The sequence below is a fragment of the Falco punctatus genome (assembly GCF_963210335.1).
Source record: "Falco punctatus genome assembly, chromosome: 5".
Classification (NCBI taxonomy): Eukaryota; Metazoa; Chordata; class Aves; order Falconiformes; family Falconidae; genus Falco; species Falco punctatus.
In genome coordinates this window covers 73,358,485-73,372,771 of record NC_137584.1, presented here as the reverse complement: position 1 = coordinate 73,372,771, position 14,287 = coordinate 73,358,485, and the positions used below count along the sequence as shown (strand labels likewise).

Below are 14,287 nucleotides of genomic sequence, written 5' to 3'. Positions count from 1 at the left end.
CATCATCCCGGGACTGCAATACTGTTGCACTCTTTCCAGGAATGCTGCTGAAGAACAAGTCCTGGAAGAACTTGCTGCCGGTTGAGAGGACATCAGGCTCTGGCCCCTGGCATGACCTTGTTGACCACCGTCTTTGTTCAGTGCACTTCCCAAGACCTGGCTAATCCTGCTGGCATGTAACCGTGGAGCAACTTGGGCAGGTCCCTGACCACCTGCCTTAGGCACAGCATCAATAGCATCCTGGGCTGCGTCAAAAGAAGTGTGATCGGCAGGTTGAGGGAGGGGACTCTGCCTCTCTACTCTGCTCTGGTGAGACCCCCCCCTGCGGCGCTGTGTCCAGCTCTGGGGTCCTCAGCACAGGAAACACATGGACCTATTGGAGCAGGGCCAGAGGAGGCCACAAAAATGATCAGAGGGATGGAATGATGTTCCTCATAACGGCATGCTGGTTTGGAACAAAATCCTGTATTTCTGTTACTTTCCTACCACTAATGGAAAGCAAAAGCCAGCTGTCTGGAGCAGAAAGGAGACAGCTATCACTTTCCCTGGTCTTCCCTTGCGTTGTCCCAAACAGACCAAGGTTCAGCATTGCTCAGCAATGCTCAATGCACAAAGGTGCTGAAGAGCCCAATGCAAATCGGGTCAAAGGCAGACTTGAAGGAGCGGTGCAAGAAGAAGTCATAGAATCACAGAATGGTTCGGGTGGGAAGGGACCTTAAAGACCACCCAGTCCCACCCCCCACCACGGGCAGGGACCCCTCCCAGCAGCCCAGGCTGCCCCCAGCCCTGTCCAGCCTGGCCTTGAGCCCTGCCAGGGATGGGGCACCCACAGCTGCTCTGGGCAGCCTGGGCCACCGCCTCGCCGCCCCCAGCATAAAAAAATTTCTTCATTCTATCTGGTCTGAATGCAGACCACTGCAGCAGATGCAAATACTGGGGGAGTTTTCTCCTTGCTAGGTGCATTAATTCCATCACCAACACCTCCCAAAAGAGCTATTCCTGCAGGATGGCCTCTGATCTCAACATCCTTACTCTTCCCTCATTTCCCTGCTCCAAACCCTGGCCAGCCCATTCCAAAGTGGGAGAAGCTCCCAGGGAGCTCTGCAGGAGATGGCACACAGCTCTCCACTCACTTCTGGCCTCTGTCCCAGCAGACCCTGTTGTACTTCCCTCTGCTTTGCTGCAAGCTATAATCCCTCCTCTGACATTTCCATGGGATGCCAAGAAGGACAGCTAATTTTCCTTACGGCAGGAAGTTGTCAGAGAGCCAGATCTGCTTTATGCACCCCTCTGGAGCAATCCAAGTAGGCAATTCCTGATTTTATTTTACTCTCTGGAAACAAGCCTCCGCCAAACCCTCCAAGCAGAGCTGAACCTTGGAGCTCAATCTGTATTATTTGCAAAGTTTGCGTTATTTCTACTCAGCGCAGTTTGGTAGGGAAGATACCCAGGGCCAAGGGTCTCTTTTCTCAGGGAGCAATCAGAATGAGTTGCTGCAGGCATAAGGGACCTGTATGGGATGCTCTGGTCCCTCAGACAGCGCCAAGATCACTCCATCAGGATCTGGGGACCTGATTCTCCATAGAAATGGCCAGCGCTGCATGCTGCTGCAGCATTCTTGTCTCTCTTCCCTTTGCTACAGGCAGGGCTATGATCCCTCTCCAAAACATGCCCTGTTTGGGGCATGTCCCTGGCCTACCCAGTGCTGAGATGCGCTCATGCATTCTCATACTCACCGTTTTTAAAAGACCCTTGTTTCTCTTGCAGTGTCCTCAGGCACTTTCAGGGTGTTTCAGCTGCCTTTTCACCTTCTGCACTTTTTCATGTTGAAAGGGCATTCTTATTGTCACAATCCCACTGGGCGTGAAAGCCTCATAGTAAATAATCTAAGCTTTTATCACCGATGCTGGGAGAAATCTGTCTCTGAAACCTGAATTGAAGGTGTATAGGGATGAAAGTCAAATCACCCAGGCTGGGACATCTGAGTTCATTACCCTCATAAACCCTGGAGTTAAGGCCGAGGTGGTGGCTCACCTGACCTGGGATAGATGTCTACTTCAGGGCAGGGAGCTGCCCAAACTCAACTGCCCATTCTCACCAGAACTGAAAGGGGCATCCCAGAAGCTGGGGATGGCCAGCACAACTCTTCACACCCAAAATGCATGGGTGTTGAAATCCCTCCACTTTGAAATTCTTTTCCTAGCCAGTTTTCTCTAATCAGCCTTGACACAGACCTGAATTCAAGTCTCCAAAATCCCTGAGGACAGACTTTGCCCAAGGGGAGAGATTACAGCCAGCCATGGATCAGCCCCAAAGTCCCCTTAGCCGGGCAAATTGCTCCTGGCTGTGGTTTTTGTGGGATGTTTAAGGCAAGAGCAGAAAGAGCAGAGCAGGATTGGCATGATGGACATGCTACCACAAGGGTAGCTCCCTAAAATGAATGGTATACTTGGGTGAAGAAACTATTGTGCAGGCATCCCATCTCCACTCCTGCTATGGTGATTGCATGCTTTGTCCCCAAGCAAAGTGAAGAAATTCTAAAAAGCCAATTCCTCTGTTAGGAAATGAGGTTTAAAAGATCCTGTGACTTCTCATGTCTTGGCATCTAGCTAAAATTGGGAAGCTTTATCCTCCTGAAATCTGCAAGTGTGAAAGTGTAATAATTTGGCGTGAGCTGGTGCAGTGGACAGGGTGGAGGGCAGCAGAAGCCTGGGGAAGGTCCCCTCCCATGCTTGCAGAAGCAGAGCATGTGGTGGCAAGGTTGCCCCCTCTCCTTGAGCTTCTGCAGTTTCAATCTCTCAGCCCCAGGTCAGCCCTGGTTTTCCACAACAGACTGTGCTCAGAGGAGTGGTGGTAAGACCTCACAGTGGTCTGTATTTCAAGAACCACTTAAGGGAGAAAAAGAAGATAATTAAGACATTTTCCAGCTGAGGTCACTTGTGTCATCACTCAGGCACAGGAGCATGACTGGTGCTCACCACTCACCCCTTTGATGGTTGGTCCTGGCATGGGACAGCTTTGTTAGTCCAGGAAGCCTCCAGCACAGCTGCCCCAGGGTGCTGGATCAGCAGAAGGGCAGGGGACTTGATTTATACCCTACGAAAGTCTAGAGGATGATAAACATATACAAGATGCAGGGATGAAAAGCCAGGAGAAGGCTTGCTCCTTGATGTGGACCAGCCAGGAGGTAAGTGTGCTCAGCTGGGGTCCAGAAGACCCATGGCCAAGCACATCCACTGCCTCCAAGCTCACCCTGGGAAGCTTGGAGCTTGAACTGCCCCAGCAACTTGGATGCTTGGCTTTTGGCTGAGGTGCAAAGGCAGGGTCAGCCCTGGGAGCTGTTTTCAGTGAGCAGAAAGCCAGGGCTGGTTCCCCACCTGGGAAACATGCAGGAGAGCAAAAACAGCTCCCGGCAGCTCGACCATCACTTGTTCCCACCCTACAGAAGAACCACACCTCAGAAAAAGACATTCATGAGCTCCTTTCTCATTGCAGCGTAGAAAGGGCTCTACTACTAAATTAAACCTGCCCAGGGCTGCTCTTTGGCCAGAGCTCACCCATCCAGCCACAGGCGATCTGCTAAACTCTCTCCAAAGCAATCCCAGGGCCAGGGGCATTGGTTGGGACCCCCACGGGCACAGCATCACACTGTGCCTGAAGGGCCATAACCAGCCTTAGCACTAATTCGTTTGTTTGTGCAGGAGTCACCCTGGATTTCGAACAAGAAACTTGGCCCAGATGCTCGTTTATGATGCTGCAGCAGGTTAATTATCTACGGGCACATGCTTCCCGCAGCACAGCCATCAGGGTTTTAACACCTACCTGCAGTGCATGGGCCAGCTTTCCTAGCTAGGCCATTTGTCACAAATTGCATTTTCCCCTCTCTTTGGGCAGGTTTATTGAGCTGCATGAGCCCATAGTCCTCACTTCACCCCAAAGCGTTTACCACCGATCTCCAAGACATAGGTGTGTTCAAGCAGGAAAGAAGCTGCCACTGGCTTGAATAAAGTATATGCCTACAGATTTATCCCAAAGTTTTCTTTTTTCCCGCAAAGAATGACAAGCAGAGTGAGGTTTTGAAATCTGTTCTTGAAACTGAAAAACCAAAACTGGCTGCAGGAAACCCTCCCCAAGCCATGCCCTGCACCCACTCTTTGGGACTGGCTCAGGTTCTTCTCATCCCTCTTCCCTGGTGCCCCACTTAGACTGCAAAGACCATCCCTGGCCGCAGCAGCAGAAATATCTTTGCACCTGAGAGTTTTGCAGCTCTAAGCCACAGCTGGGAAATCCTGTTGCTCTTCCCTGCTGTACCTCCAAAAGGGGGGTGCAGGACCTGGGGCTGCATGCATGGCACAAAACATCCACCTCAAGCTGGTGCACCGAGGCTGTACCTGGCAGCTTGCTGTTGGGTTGGTCCCACAGGCAAAAGGTGAGGCTGAGCATGTCAGAGAAGTCCTTCTCCATCTTCTTGATTATCTCCACCTGCAGCCATCACATGGCCCAGCATATGAGGAGGGGACAGGGCTCAGAGCCCCTCCCCCCTCCAGCCCTACCCTGTTCCTGCCTGCTGGGGCTGAGGAGCTCTCCGATGCAGAGGCAGCAGTTTGAGCTACTCCAAAGCCCAAATCATTATTAATTTGAGGATAGGAGTGATCCAGTTGACAATTATGGGTGACAGCTACTAGTTAAGTTAGGTATTTGTGGGCAGACCCTCGAGTATGGGGCTCAGGCCCACATCAGTTCCTTGAGCTAAGGTGGGTCAACACTGGTGAGCAGCCATAATGAATTAATGACATTAATAATGCTCCTGGGCACCACTGGAGATGACTCGTGCCACAAAAGCAATGCCAGCAGTAGCCTCCCAGTGCACATGAAAGCCTCCTGATGCCAACGTCTCGCAAGGAGATGCCTTCATCTTACCACACGTATTCACCAGACCCTTTTTTGGGATGTTGTCCTCTACCCCTAAACACTACCCATGGCTGTAGAGAGGCTCCCAAGGAACAAGAACGTGCACAACTTACCTTCAGGTCCTGGAAGTACCTTTTCATGCTCGCTTGCGCTGTTTCAAACATTCCCCTTTCCAACTCTCTCTTTATGCCCTTGCTAAGGATGGGTTGCATCCTCTTGTAGGCTTGTACTCCACTTTTCCTGGCAGCATCTGTTGGTGAAGCAGTGACTGTCACACTGAGATCCAGACCCAAGATGCTCGTGGGGAGGAGGGGCAGGGGTGTGGGTCGGGAAAGTAAGATGTGGTGCTTTACACTGCTGTACTGGAGGTGGCCCACCTCCAGGACACTTTCCTGCTTAGGCTTGGCTAACTGGCCCAGCAGTCCATTTTCAGAATTAACTAATCAAGTAATGAAGGGATCTTCCTAAAGCAGACATGAGTGACTCCTGGATTCTGGTGTTTTAACTTTTTCATTTTCTGAGTATGCCACCTACTGATGGGAAAGGAAGGCAGTAACGAATTCATGAGCTTATTACTTTACAATGCTAAAGGAGACATGAAGGATGTCCTTCAAAGGTAGACAAACAACAAGGGATTAATTAAAAAAAAATAATCCATAGTTTACAAGAAATAGCAAATTAGAGTAAAACAGGCAGCTAATTTTCTGCATTTGAGCATGATGTACTTTGGACTTCAGAATTCTCTGAGTTGATCACCAAGGAAAGTTTTTGCCCTGTGGATTTCTATCCAACCTTTCAACAGGCAAATTGTTCCAGATGAGGTTCCAGTTCAATATAAGGAAAAATTTCTTCACCGAAAGGGTGTCCAGCACTGGGACAGGCTGCCCAGGGATGTGGTGGAGTCACCATCCCGGGAGATGTTTAAAAAACACATAGATGTGGCACTTAGGGACACAGATTAGTGGTCGTCTTGGAAGTCCTATGATTCTCTGATTCTATGACTGTAAGCCTGGACTCTTCTTCTGAAACTGTATTGGTGTTATTCTGTAGAAATCAGAAGAAACTTCAGTATAAAATGAAGAAAAAATGAGGTGACTTGTCGTACCTTCCTAGCATGGCAGCAGGTCGTTGTGAATGGATACGGTAAGGGAGTGGTAGATTTCTGCTTTCTTTGGGAGGATGACATTTTCAGTCTCCCTGATCATAGAAACATGGAATCATTTAGATTGGAAAAGATCTTTAACCCAACAGTGTCAAACCCACCAATCCATGTCCCTGGGTGCCACATCTACACATCTTTTAAATACCTCCAGGGACAGCGACTCAGGTCTTCCCTGAACGTATGCGGAATCATGTGAAATAGTTCTTTAAAAAATAATAAATGAAAAACCTTTGAAGAAAAGTTTGGGTAGCTGATGTTCTCTGTCCCCAGAAATCACTTGGGCCAGAGTCTAAATAGTTCTCTATTAACTTCAAATGCTTGCTACCATCGTTTCCATCATAAAAAATGTTCTACACCAACAACACAATAACAATAATATCATAATGATGATCTAAACTACAGTCTGGCATTCATCAGATGACCGGAATGGTTGGTGCCAGTGGACATCACCTCTTGCTCTGACTTAGCATGGAAGATCTCCCTTCCAGCTGAAAATACTCCATTCCATTCCATTCCATTCCATTCCATTCCATTCCTGTGGGTGTTTCTCGAGCTAGCTCGACAAAGTCAGTGAGCAAAAACCGGCCTTGGGAGAGAGACAGTTACGCTTGTTGGAAGGAAGCCATGGGAGCAAGGAGAGAAACTCTAAGATACAGAGTATCATCTACAGGGCTTGTGGCCTTGTAGATGAAGGGAGTTGCTAAGTCGCTGTGTCTGCAATAGAAAAAGAGCCAAGAGTGGAAAATTACTGAGCACAGTTACAGGCTGACATGTCAGCCCCCTGTAAAGGTATGGTATGAAAGGCTTGCTTCATTTTAATAAAGTGTCTTTGAGGTGTCTTCGAGTATCTTCGTGCCTTTGATCCGCTCCTGGAGTCCATGCATCATACACCACACATTCCATTCCCTTCCATTCCCTTCCATTCCCTTCCATTCCATTCCATTCCATTCTATCCCATTCCATTCCCTTCTATTCCAATGTCCAACTGGGAAATTTTATGCCTGGATACAAGAACAGGTGCATGGATTCCACACCCTCCTCAACACCACGGTTGCTGAAGCCAAGGTAGAACGTCTCTTGATCTCACTTGCGTACCTCTACAGGACCTTTTAACAGAGCTAATCACTTCAACAGGTGCTACAAAGACTGCTTTCCCCCACCCTCTCTCCTAGTGCTCATTCTTGCTTGCAAAGCCCCTCGTGGGTGTCCTTCCCTCTCCCCTTGCAAGGCAAGTGTACCTCCTGCTGAAGGAGCTTGTCTTTTACCCCAGCCATGGGTATTTCCTCATGGTTTTCTGCAGCTGCTGTGCATGGCATCTTTGAATGGACTTTCAGTTGGGAGCAGGCACCCATCTGGATCCTGTTGAGGTAATAAATTCATCAAGGACAGAGAAAAAGATGATGGATCATCCATCATCTCCCTACCCTGGTGGAGAAGGAAACCAAGGGGAAGCCACAGGAATGCCAGGTGGGACAAAGCACGCAGAGCAGCATGGTTTCTGTGGTCCCAGAAAGGGAAACTTCCTTTAGGTAGTGCAGACTGAGGATGTGGCCTTTTTTTTTTTTTCTTTGAAAGAGAGTAAATGCTGGACACAATGAGTTGTCCCTTTCTAAAGCCTGAAGATAGAAATGTTACCAGGGTCCATCTTGGCTGGAGGAAGCTCTCCTGGTCCTGCAGCAACGACCTGAGCAGGTCTCCTCTAGGACACAGTGGTTGGGGTGATGTTCATATCCTACTTGAAGTCAGTCACAACATGCAATGGGTCCAGGTTTTGGGGTGCTGTGGCATTTCCCTGCTTCCCAAGTCTGCTGAGTGCTGGGCAGTTGGTAGCCACAGGAGACACAATGTTCTTCAGGTTAAGCATGCAACCAGATGAAAATTTGTCTTCATCATAGCTCTGTTCACTGGTGAGCCACTTCTTTCTCTGTGACTCTCTTTTCTGTCCCCACCTTTCCATTTCCCGTTTGCTATGTGAATCTCAAGCTGTGCAAGAGCAGGGGTATCAGGCAGGTGGAGAGTCTTGGTTGGTACCCAGGCAGACCCACAGTGTAGGGTGCCTATAGGATGAGTGTGTGGGTGCTGCATGTTTCCAGCTAGCAGTGGACCAGCCGGTAAACTGGGGATGTGGGGATCCAGGCAGGGGTGCTGGGGGGACAGAGGGGCCATGCTGGTGCTTGAAGGACCTGCGAATGTGCACACGCCTGTGAAACCTGAGGGTGTCCTCTGCACATGTGCTCAGCTTTGCTGCTGGTTGACCCTGCAAATGGGAAAGCAGCATCATCCCTCTGCCAGGACAGACACCAGGTCCCTGGGCAATGGGCCGGGCTCCATCATCTGGGCCGGAGCATCCTGGACTAGGGCTGCTATAGGAGGTGGTGGCCATGCTTCCGGCATCCCTGGACAGGGAGGAGATGTTAAGAATGACTATCTGGATGCCCTCTGCATCAGTTGTACTTCAAAGGGTGCAGAATTACAGGACTCCCTCCCAGCAATGTTCACAGTGACAGAGGACATGGCGTGAGATCCCCTTGAACTCATCAAATTTTCTGAGTCTTCGTCCTACCATCCTAATAGACCAACACCAAACTGGGGGTGACCTTAAGTGGGTGGTGGGGTGTTATCGTTTACTGGAAACTGAACTGTTTGCAGATCAGAAGGTGATGGTCCCGAGGGAAGAAAGTATTGCAAGATCCTCCTGAAGGGGAGAGAGGAGCATAGTCAACATTCTTCACTGCTTTGATTTGAGAAGGACATTACCACTACCTCCTCCAGGGTTACAGCAGGGCTTTTATGAAGTTTTCTATTTCTGACTTCTTCACAGGACTCCACAGCTTAATGTTGAAGTGTCCTTCAGGTCAGCTCCAGTGGTGGGTGCATAATTTAATGCACGACAGTGGGAGAAGACAGAGACTTCCTAGAGACATGGAGGCTGGCAGACCAGACTCCGCAGCAGATGTGACATTTACTTTTAAACAGACAATTCCTTGCAACTGGATAAGGCGAGGTGGTGTGGGGTGTTGGTCTCTGCTCCCAGGTCACAAGTGACAGGACAAGGGGAAATGGCCTCAGGCTGCACCAGGGCAGGTTTAGGTTGGAGACTGGGAAACATTTCTTCACCGAAAGGGTGTCCAGCACTGGGACAGGCTGCCCAGGGAGGGGGGGAGGCACCGTCCCTGGAGGGATTTAAAAGATGCGTAGATGTGACGCTTGGGGCCATGGGTTAGTGGTGGGCTTGGCAGTGCTGGGTTAATGGTTGGACTTGATGCTCTTGAAGGTCTTTTCCTAACATATATGATTCCATGATTCTATAATTGTCACAGATTGGATATACCGCTACCCTTACGTGTGCTGCTAATCACAGCAGTCCTAGAGATAACAGACAAATACATCTTTAAACCTGGACTATTAAAAAATATAAAAAAGCAAGTATAATTAGCATTAGGATTATATTTACTCTTTTATATCGTGTACTTTTTTTTTGTGATTTTGATTGGCATTTTTTCACCTAAAATGCTTCATGTAGGACCTGTGGATATGCCAGCAAAACTACTATGCAGAGAAAATTGTGGAAGAATTTTCAGAGAAAATATAAAAAAGCATCCACATTCTACAGCACCAAACTAGACACTGGATGCAGCACACCCTCGGCTGAAAGCACAAGTTTTGAGACAATGGTGTCAGTTTAATTTTCCAAGAGTTCAAAGAGTTTCTTGCATTTAATCGGACTAAAGTTTCTCTAAGCAAACCAAGTCCAACAACTGAAATACAAGTGCTGAGAGACTTAAACCTTTTCCTTGGAAAGAAATCTTCCCCAAAGTTTCTGTCAATAAATACAGCTAAAATTAGAGAGTGTGTTATTTAGATACTAAAGTCATTCAAATATCAGCTCTGTAGGAAGAAGAAGTATGACCACAAAAGAAGTCCATTGCAAAAGAAATTGAAATTTATGTCAGTTTATACAACCTTCAGATTTGTAGAGTTGTCAGAAACTGGCACAGCAGAAATGAAACTGCAGCAGAATCTGAGGGTGGATAAAACCCTCCTCCCAGGAGGGTGGCCAGCTCACTCATGTGAATCTTCACCTGCTTCCTTTTCACACTTTTTAACTATTTGTTCAAAAAACAATTGACCTTCCTCTCTAGGTTGCCCTCAGGTTGTGTTCTCAAGATCTTGCATAAATGTAAAAGATAGAAAGAAAAATTTCAGACCTTACACCCTGCCTGGCTCTGAGGGCTGGAGACCAGGTTAAACCTCAGTGAACTGGCAGCTTCTAGGAGGAACCACCAGACCACCAGCCGAGCCACTGTGCCTATTTTTTTCCCCGAGACAATGCACTTTTTCCAGCATCTCCCACTGTTTCATCCCTGATGCTCCTGGGGACCAGCAGTGACATCCATGCTTTTGCTGAAGCCTTCCTCCCGTGTTCTTCAACCTGTTTGCTCAGACATGGCTGCAACGCCAGGTTTGTTAGCTGGCATTGGACATGACTCCAGCATCTTACCTTGCATGACCTGAGCTCAGTAAGATGCATGAGCTGCAGCATACCCGTGTGCCAGCCGATGGCTGTAGAAGCCAAAGCACATCTGCCCATCAATGGGTTGTCATGGTCCATCAAGATCAACCCCAGAGACATCATTGCTGGTGCCCCTCATCCTGTCCTGCACACCAGCAATCCTGGCCATGCCACCAGACACCCAGGCCATGATGCTTGTGAAGCTGTGGGGAGATGACACACACAGAAACCATGGCAGCAGTGAGTGGGAGAGAGTCAAACCAAGCAGTGTCACAAGATCTGGGGATGTGTCACCCCCATAAAATCTTGCACTCTCTTCCTACATAACCCTGCAGGGCAGGGAGGCTGCATGGCACTGGGAACCTCTCTGAACAACCAACTGAGCAAGCTGACAATGTATCTCTCTGAAAGCATTGTCAACTTGCTGTCCAACTGTCCTGGCCATCCTGAGAAATCCTGCCACTCCTCTTGAGAAACCCATGTTCCGTTCCCCATCTCTTGGCGATGTCAGCAGGGCTCAGACTGGTACCGTTCAGGTTGGTCTAGCAGGGACGGTTTTCAGGAGAGGAGGGTCAGGAGCACAGGCATCACCCCACTGGATCCTGAGGAACATCTACTGCAGGTTTTGGCAGCATGGGACAGCTGTGGTCCCACCTGGAAGAGGACACAACCCATCTGCCCATGCATGGCTTCCCTTACACCAACACAAGCCATGCTGGGGTGGACCTGGCAGGCAGCCTCTTCCTCCCAAAACCTGCCTGTGTGCCTCGGGGGGGGTGATGGCCTGAGCTTAAGGACACAGCTGGCACCAGCCCCAGGCTGTGCAATGGGCTCTGGTCTCCGTGCCCAGCCCTGACCCCCGCAGTAGGGCTGTACAGGGACACCAAGCCCCTTCCCCAGTCCCCTGGGCTGGGCACCTGTCACATTAAGAAGGGGGGTTTCCTTGAACCCCTTATATTTGATCAGCCTGGCAGTTTCCCAAGGAAAACGAGACCCTTGTGCCCCCCCCAGCCTGCCCACCACCTGCGCTTTGAGAGCCCGGGGTGTTGGGGGGTGATTCAACCAGCCTATTCAGGGACACACACCCCAACAGCATCCCTGCGTCAAATCCCTTATAACAACCACTCAGATCTCTGGAGATCTATACAAAATGAACTTCAGCTGAAGAGTTTTGTTATACAAAATGCAAGTTTGTGACAGAACAAGGTTCAAAGATTGTCAGTGATAATACACTGACTGCAAAGCAAGCTCAGAACAACACACCCAGTAACAGCTAGCCTGAGTTAGTCACAGAATAAAGCTCTTACCCAGTAGGCGTCCCTGTGGGGGAGAAGACAGGTTCAGCGCATGGACTGATCCAAGTTACGATGGAGTCTTCCCTAACTTCTCCCCTTATTTGTCCACTTTTTATACTTCAGAGTGTAATGCATATTCATTCATCATGCACAGGACTGTTTACAAGTTTCTCACATCTAAAGCAAATCAGTACACCTCCTCAGAGAGCACTGCTGACGGATTTGCTAACTACGCGTGCTCCTCAAGCCAGGGTTTGCCCTGTTTCCGGGGGGTTGTTTGAGTTGGATGTCACAATCTCCCACTAGCACAATTATCTTTGTTCTATTTTCAGTTTTCTGTGGATGTCACTGCACTGCAACACCTTGTCAGTCTGTCTCCTCTTATAACCAGAGCTTTCCTCACTTGAAGGCTTCTTTCTGTGTAATTTAGGGAATGGTGTTCTTTTCATTCTGGTTCTTTGTTTCCCACCTCCCCAAGGCTGGCTCCCTCGATCAGAAGCCCTTCCATTCAGAACACCTTTAGAGAGCGGGTCAGCTTGACCTAACTTTATGCACAGACTTGTGTATAGTTGAACACTAAATCAGAATTTGGTAGTTCAGGAGGTTAGACCACAATCCCCCCTCTTGGGACTTATTTCGGACCAGGACTAGTCCATTTTCTTTACATTTACGTGGTGTTTGAGTGACTCTAGTCATACATATTGTTGTTACTGGCTGGTACCACATGCCCAGTGAGTGTGGCCATACCTCGGAGGCAGGTAACTCTGAGATGGAGGTGTGTGTTAGCATTACAGTGAGATTATTTCATCTGGGGAAAGTAATTTAGCCACAACGGTTGGCTCGGCAGTGGACATCTTCTCATAGAGTCTTCATTTGATGACTGCTATGCAGCCTATCAGCTGTGTGGTACCATCACCTTCCCATTCCCGCAGGGAGCATCCCCGCTCCGCTCCACCTTCTGTCACCCTTACCAGCATGCGCTGAGCTGGCAGGCTGTGCTGCTCGGGGAGCCATGGTGAAGTGGACCCCGTGCATGCCAACTGTCCTGAAAGTGACAGCTGGATTTTACCCTAAAATCTTTTCTGTAATACTATGCTTCTGTTAGGTCCCAGTTTTCTCCAATTCCCTGCCCCTCCCCACAAAAAAAAAAGCTAATTTTCCCACAGTGCCTCCATCGGACACACATCCAGGCTGAAAGCCCAGGCACAGCTAAAGTCAGCTCAAAGAAAGGTCTTTATTGAGATGTTGGATTGGACAGGAGCCACTTGGGACTGTACAGGTCTTGGGGGGACAGGGAGATGGTCCCCCCGCAAGCTGCTGGTATCCAGGAGAGATTTCCAGGCACTGCAGAGTGTTGTTAACATCAAGATCAGAGCATGTCCCTGCCCATGAGGCCAGCACTTGCCACCTGCTGTCACATAGACAAGGGCAGAGCTGGGGGTACAGCAGCTTGAGACCACAGAGGACCTGGGTGTCCTGAGAAGGGGGCAATGGCTGATTTTTCCTCCATCCCTGGCATTGCCCCCATTAGTAGAACACCTTTTCCAGATAGGAGTTCAGGAAGATCCCCGTGGGGTCCAGCTTCTCCCGGATGGAGCAGAATTTGGGGAAGGCTGGGTACATCTTCTCAAAGTCCTTCCGAGTACAGCTGTGGGCCTGCAGGAGAGAAAGCATCTGGGGGGGCTGCCCATCACTGGGGAGTGTGTCACTGGCCCTGGACCCCCACCACCCCTGTGGCAAGCCCCTGCAGAAGTGGTGGGACCTCCATCCCCTTATCTACGTGCCCAAGGCGGGCAGCAAACAGGGCAACACCATCTCCTTCAGGCACCCATCTCCCTCTTGGATCAGCCTGATGTGGGGGCCCTTCTCTGAACCCCATTCAACTGCAAACCCCCCCACTCCCATGAGGAGCTGTGATGGAGAAGCAGAAGGGACAGCCTTCTGCAGACCCTCTCCTCCCAGAGGAGTGGGGCCAACGGTACCTTTGCCCAGTGTGGTCTCCCACCGTATTTCTTCATGATGCCTTCATAGGTCAGCCAGTAGTTGAGGCGGGGAACGTTCTTCCCGTAGGGCCTGGGGGGGGGGTCAGGTAGGGAGGGCATTAGTGGGACCTGTGGGAGGATTTTTGCACACGCATGAAACCTCCCCAAGAAACTCCCCTCCTGGGGAGGACAACCTAGGGAATCACCATGGGCTCTTTGACCAGTACCAGGTGATGGAAACCCTCCAGGAACAAGCACTCCACCAGCTCTTGGCCAGTGGACCCTCACGTGGACAACATCCTCAAGAAACAGGGCTGGGTGGCTCTAGGGTGCTCCAAGGCCACCCCATCCCTGCTGGCTTGATGTCTGCAAATGTCTGAGTGGGGTGAGTGGACAAAGGTGCAGGAGCTCGTTTGATTCAACT

The 14,287-nt window shown here is 49.7% G+C and overlaps 1 protein-coding gene across 1 annotated transcript in view; it reads right to left on the bottom strand.

Moving 5' to 3' along the window:
* Window positions 1-6,156: 6,156 nt before the first annotated feature.
* LOC308064083 (L-gulonolactone oxidase-like) overlaps window positions 6,157-14,287 on the bottom strand; it is a 33,810-nt gene continuing 25,679 nt past the window's right edge. Inside the window, exons 11-12 of the mRNA XM_080388008.1 lie at window positions 13,864-13,954; window positions 6,157-13,537 (exon numbers count right to left, since the gene is read on the bottom strand). Coding sequence (XP_080244134.1) covers window positions 13,409-13,537; window positions 13,864-13,954 — 220 coding nt within the window. The 3' untranslated portion in view covers window positions 6,157-13,408. The remainder of the gene's footprint in view (window positions 13,538-13,863; window positions 13,955-14,287) is intronic.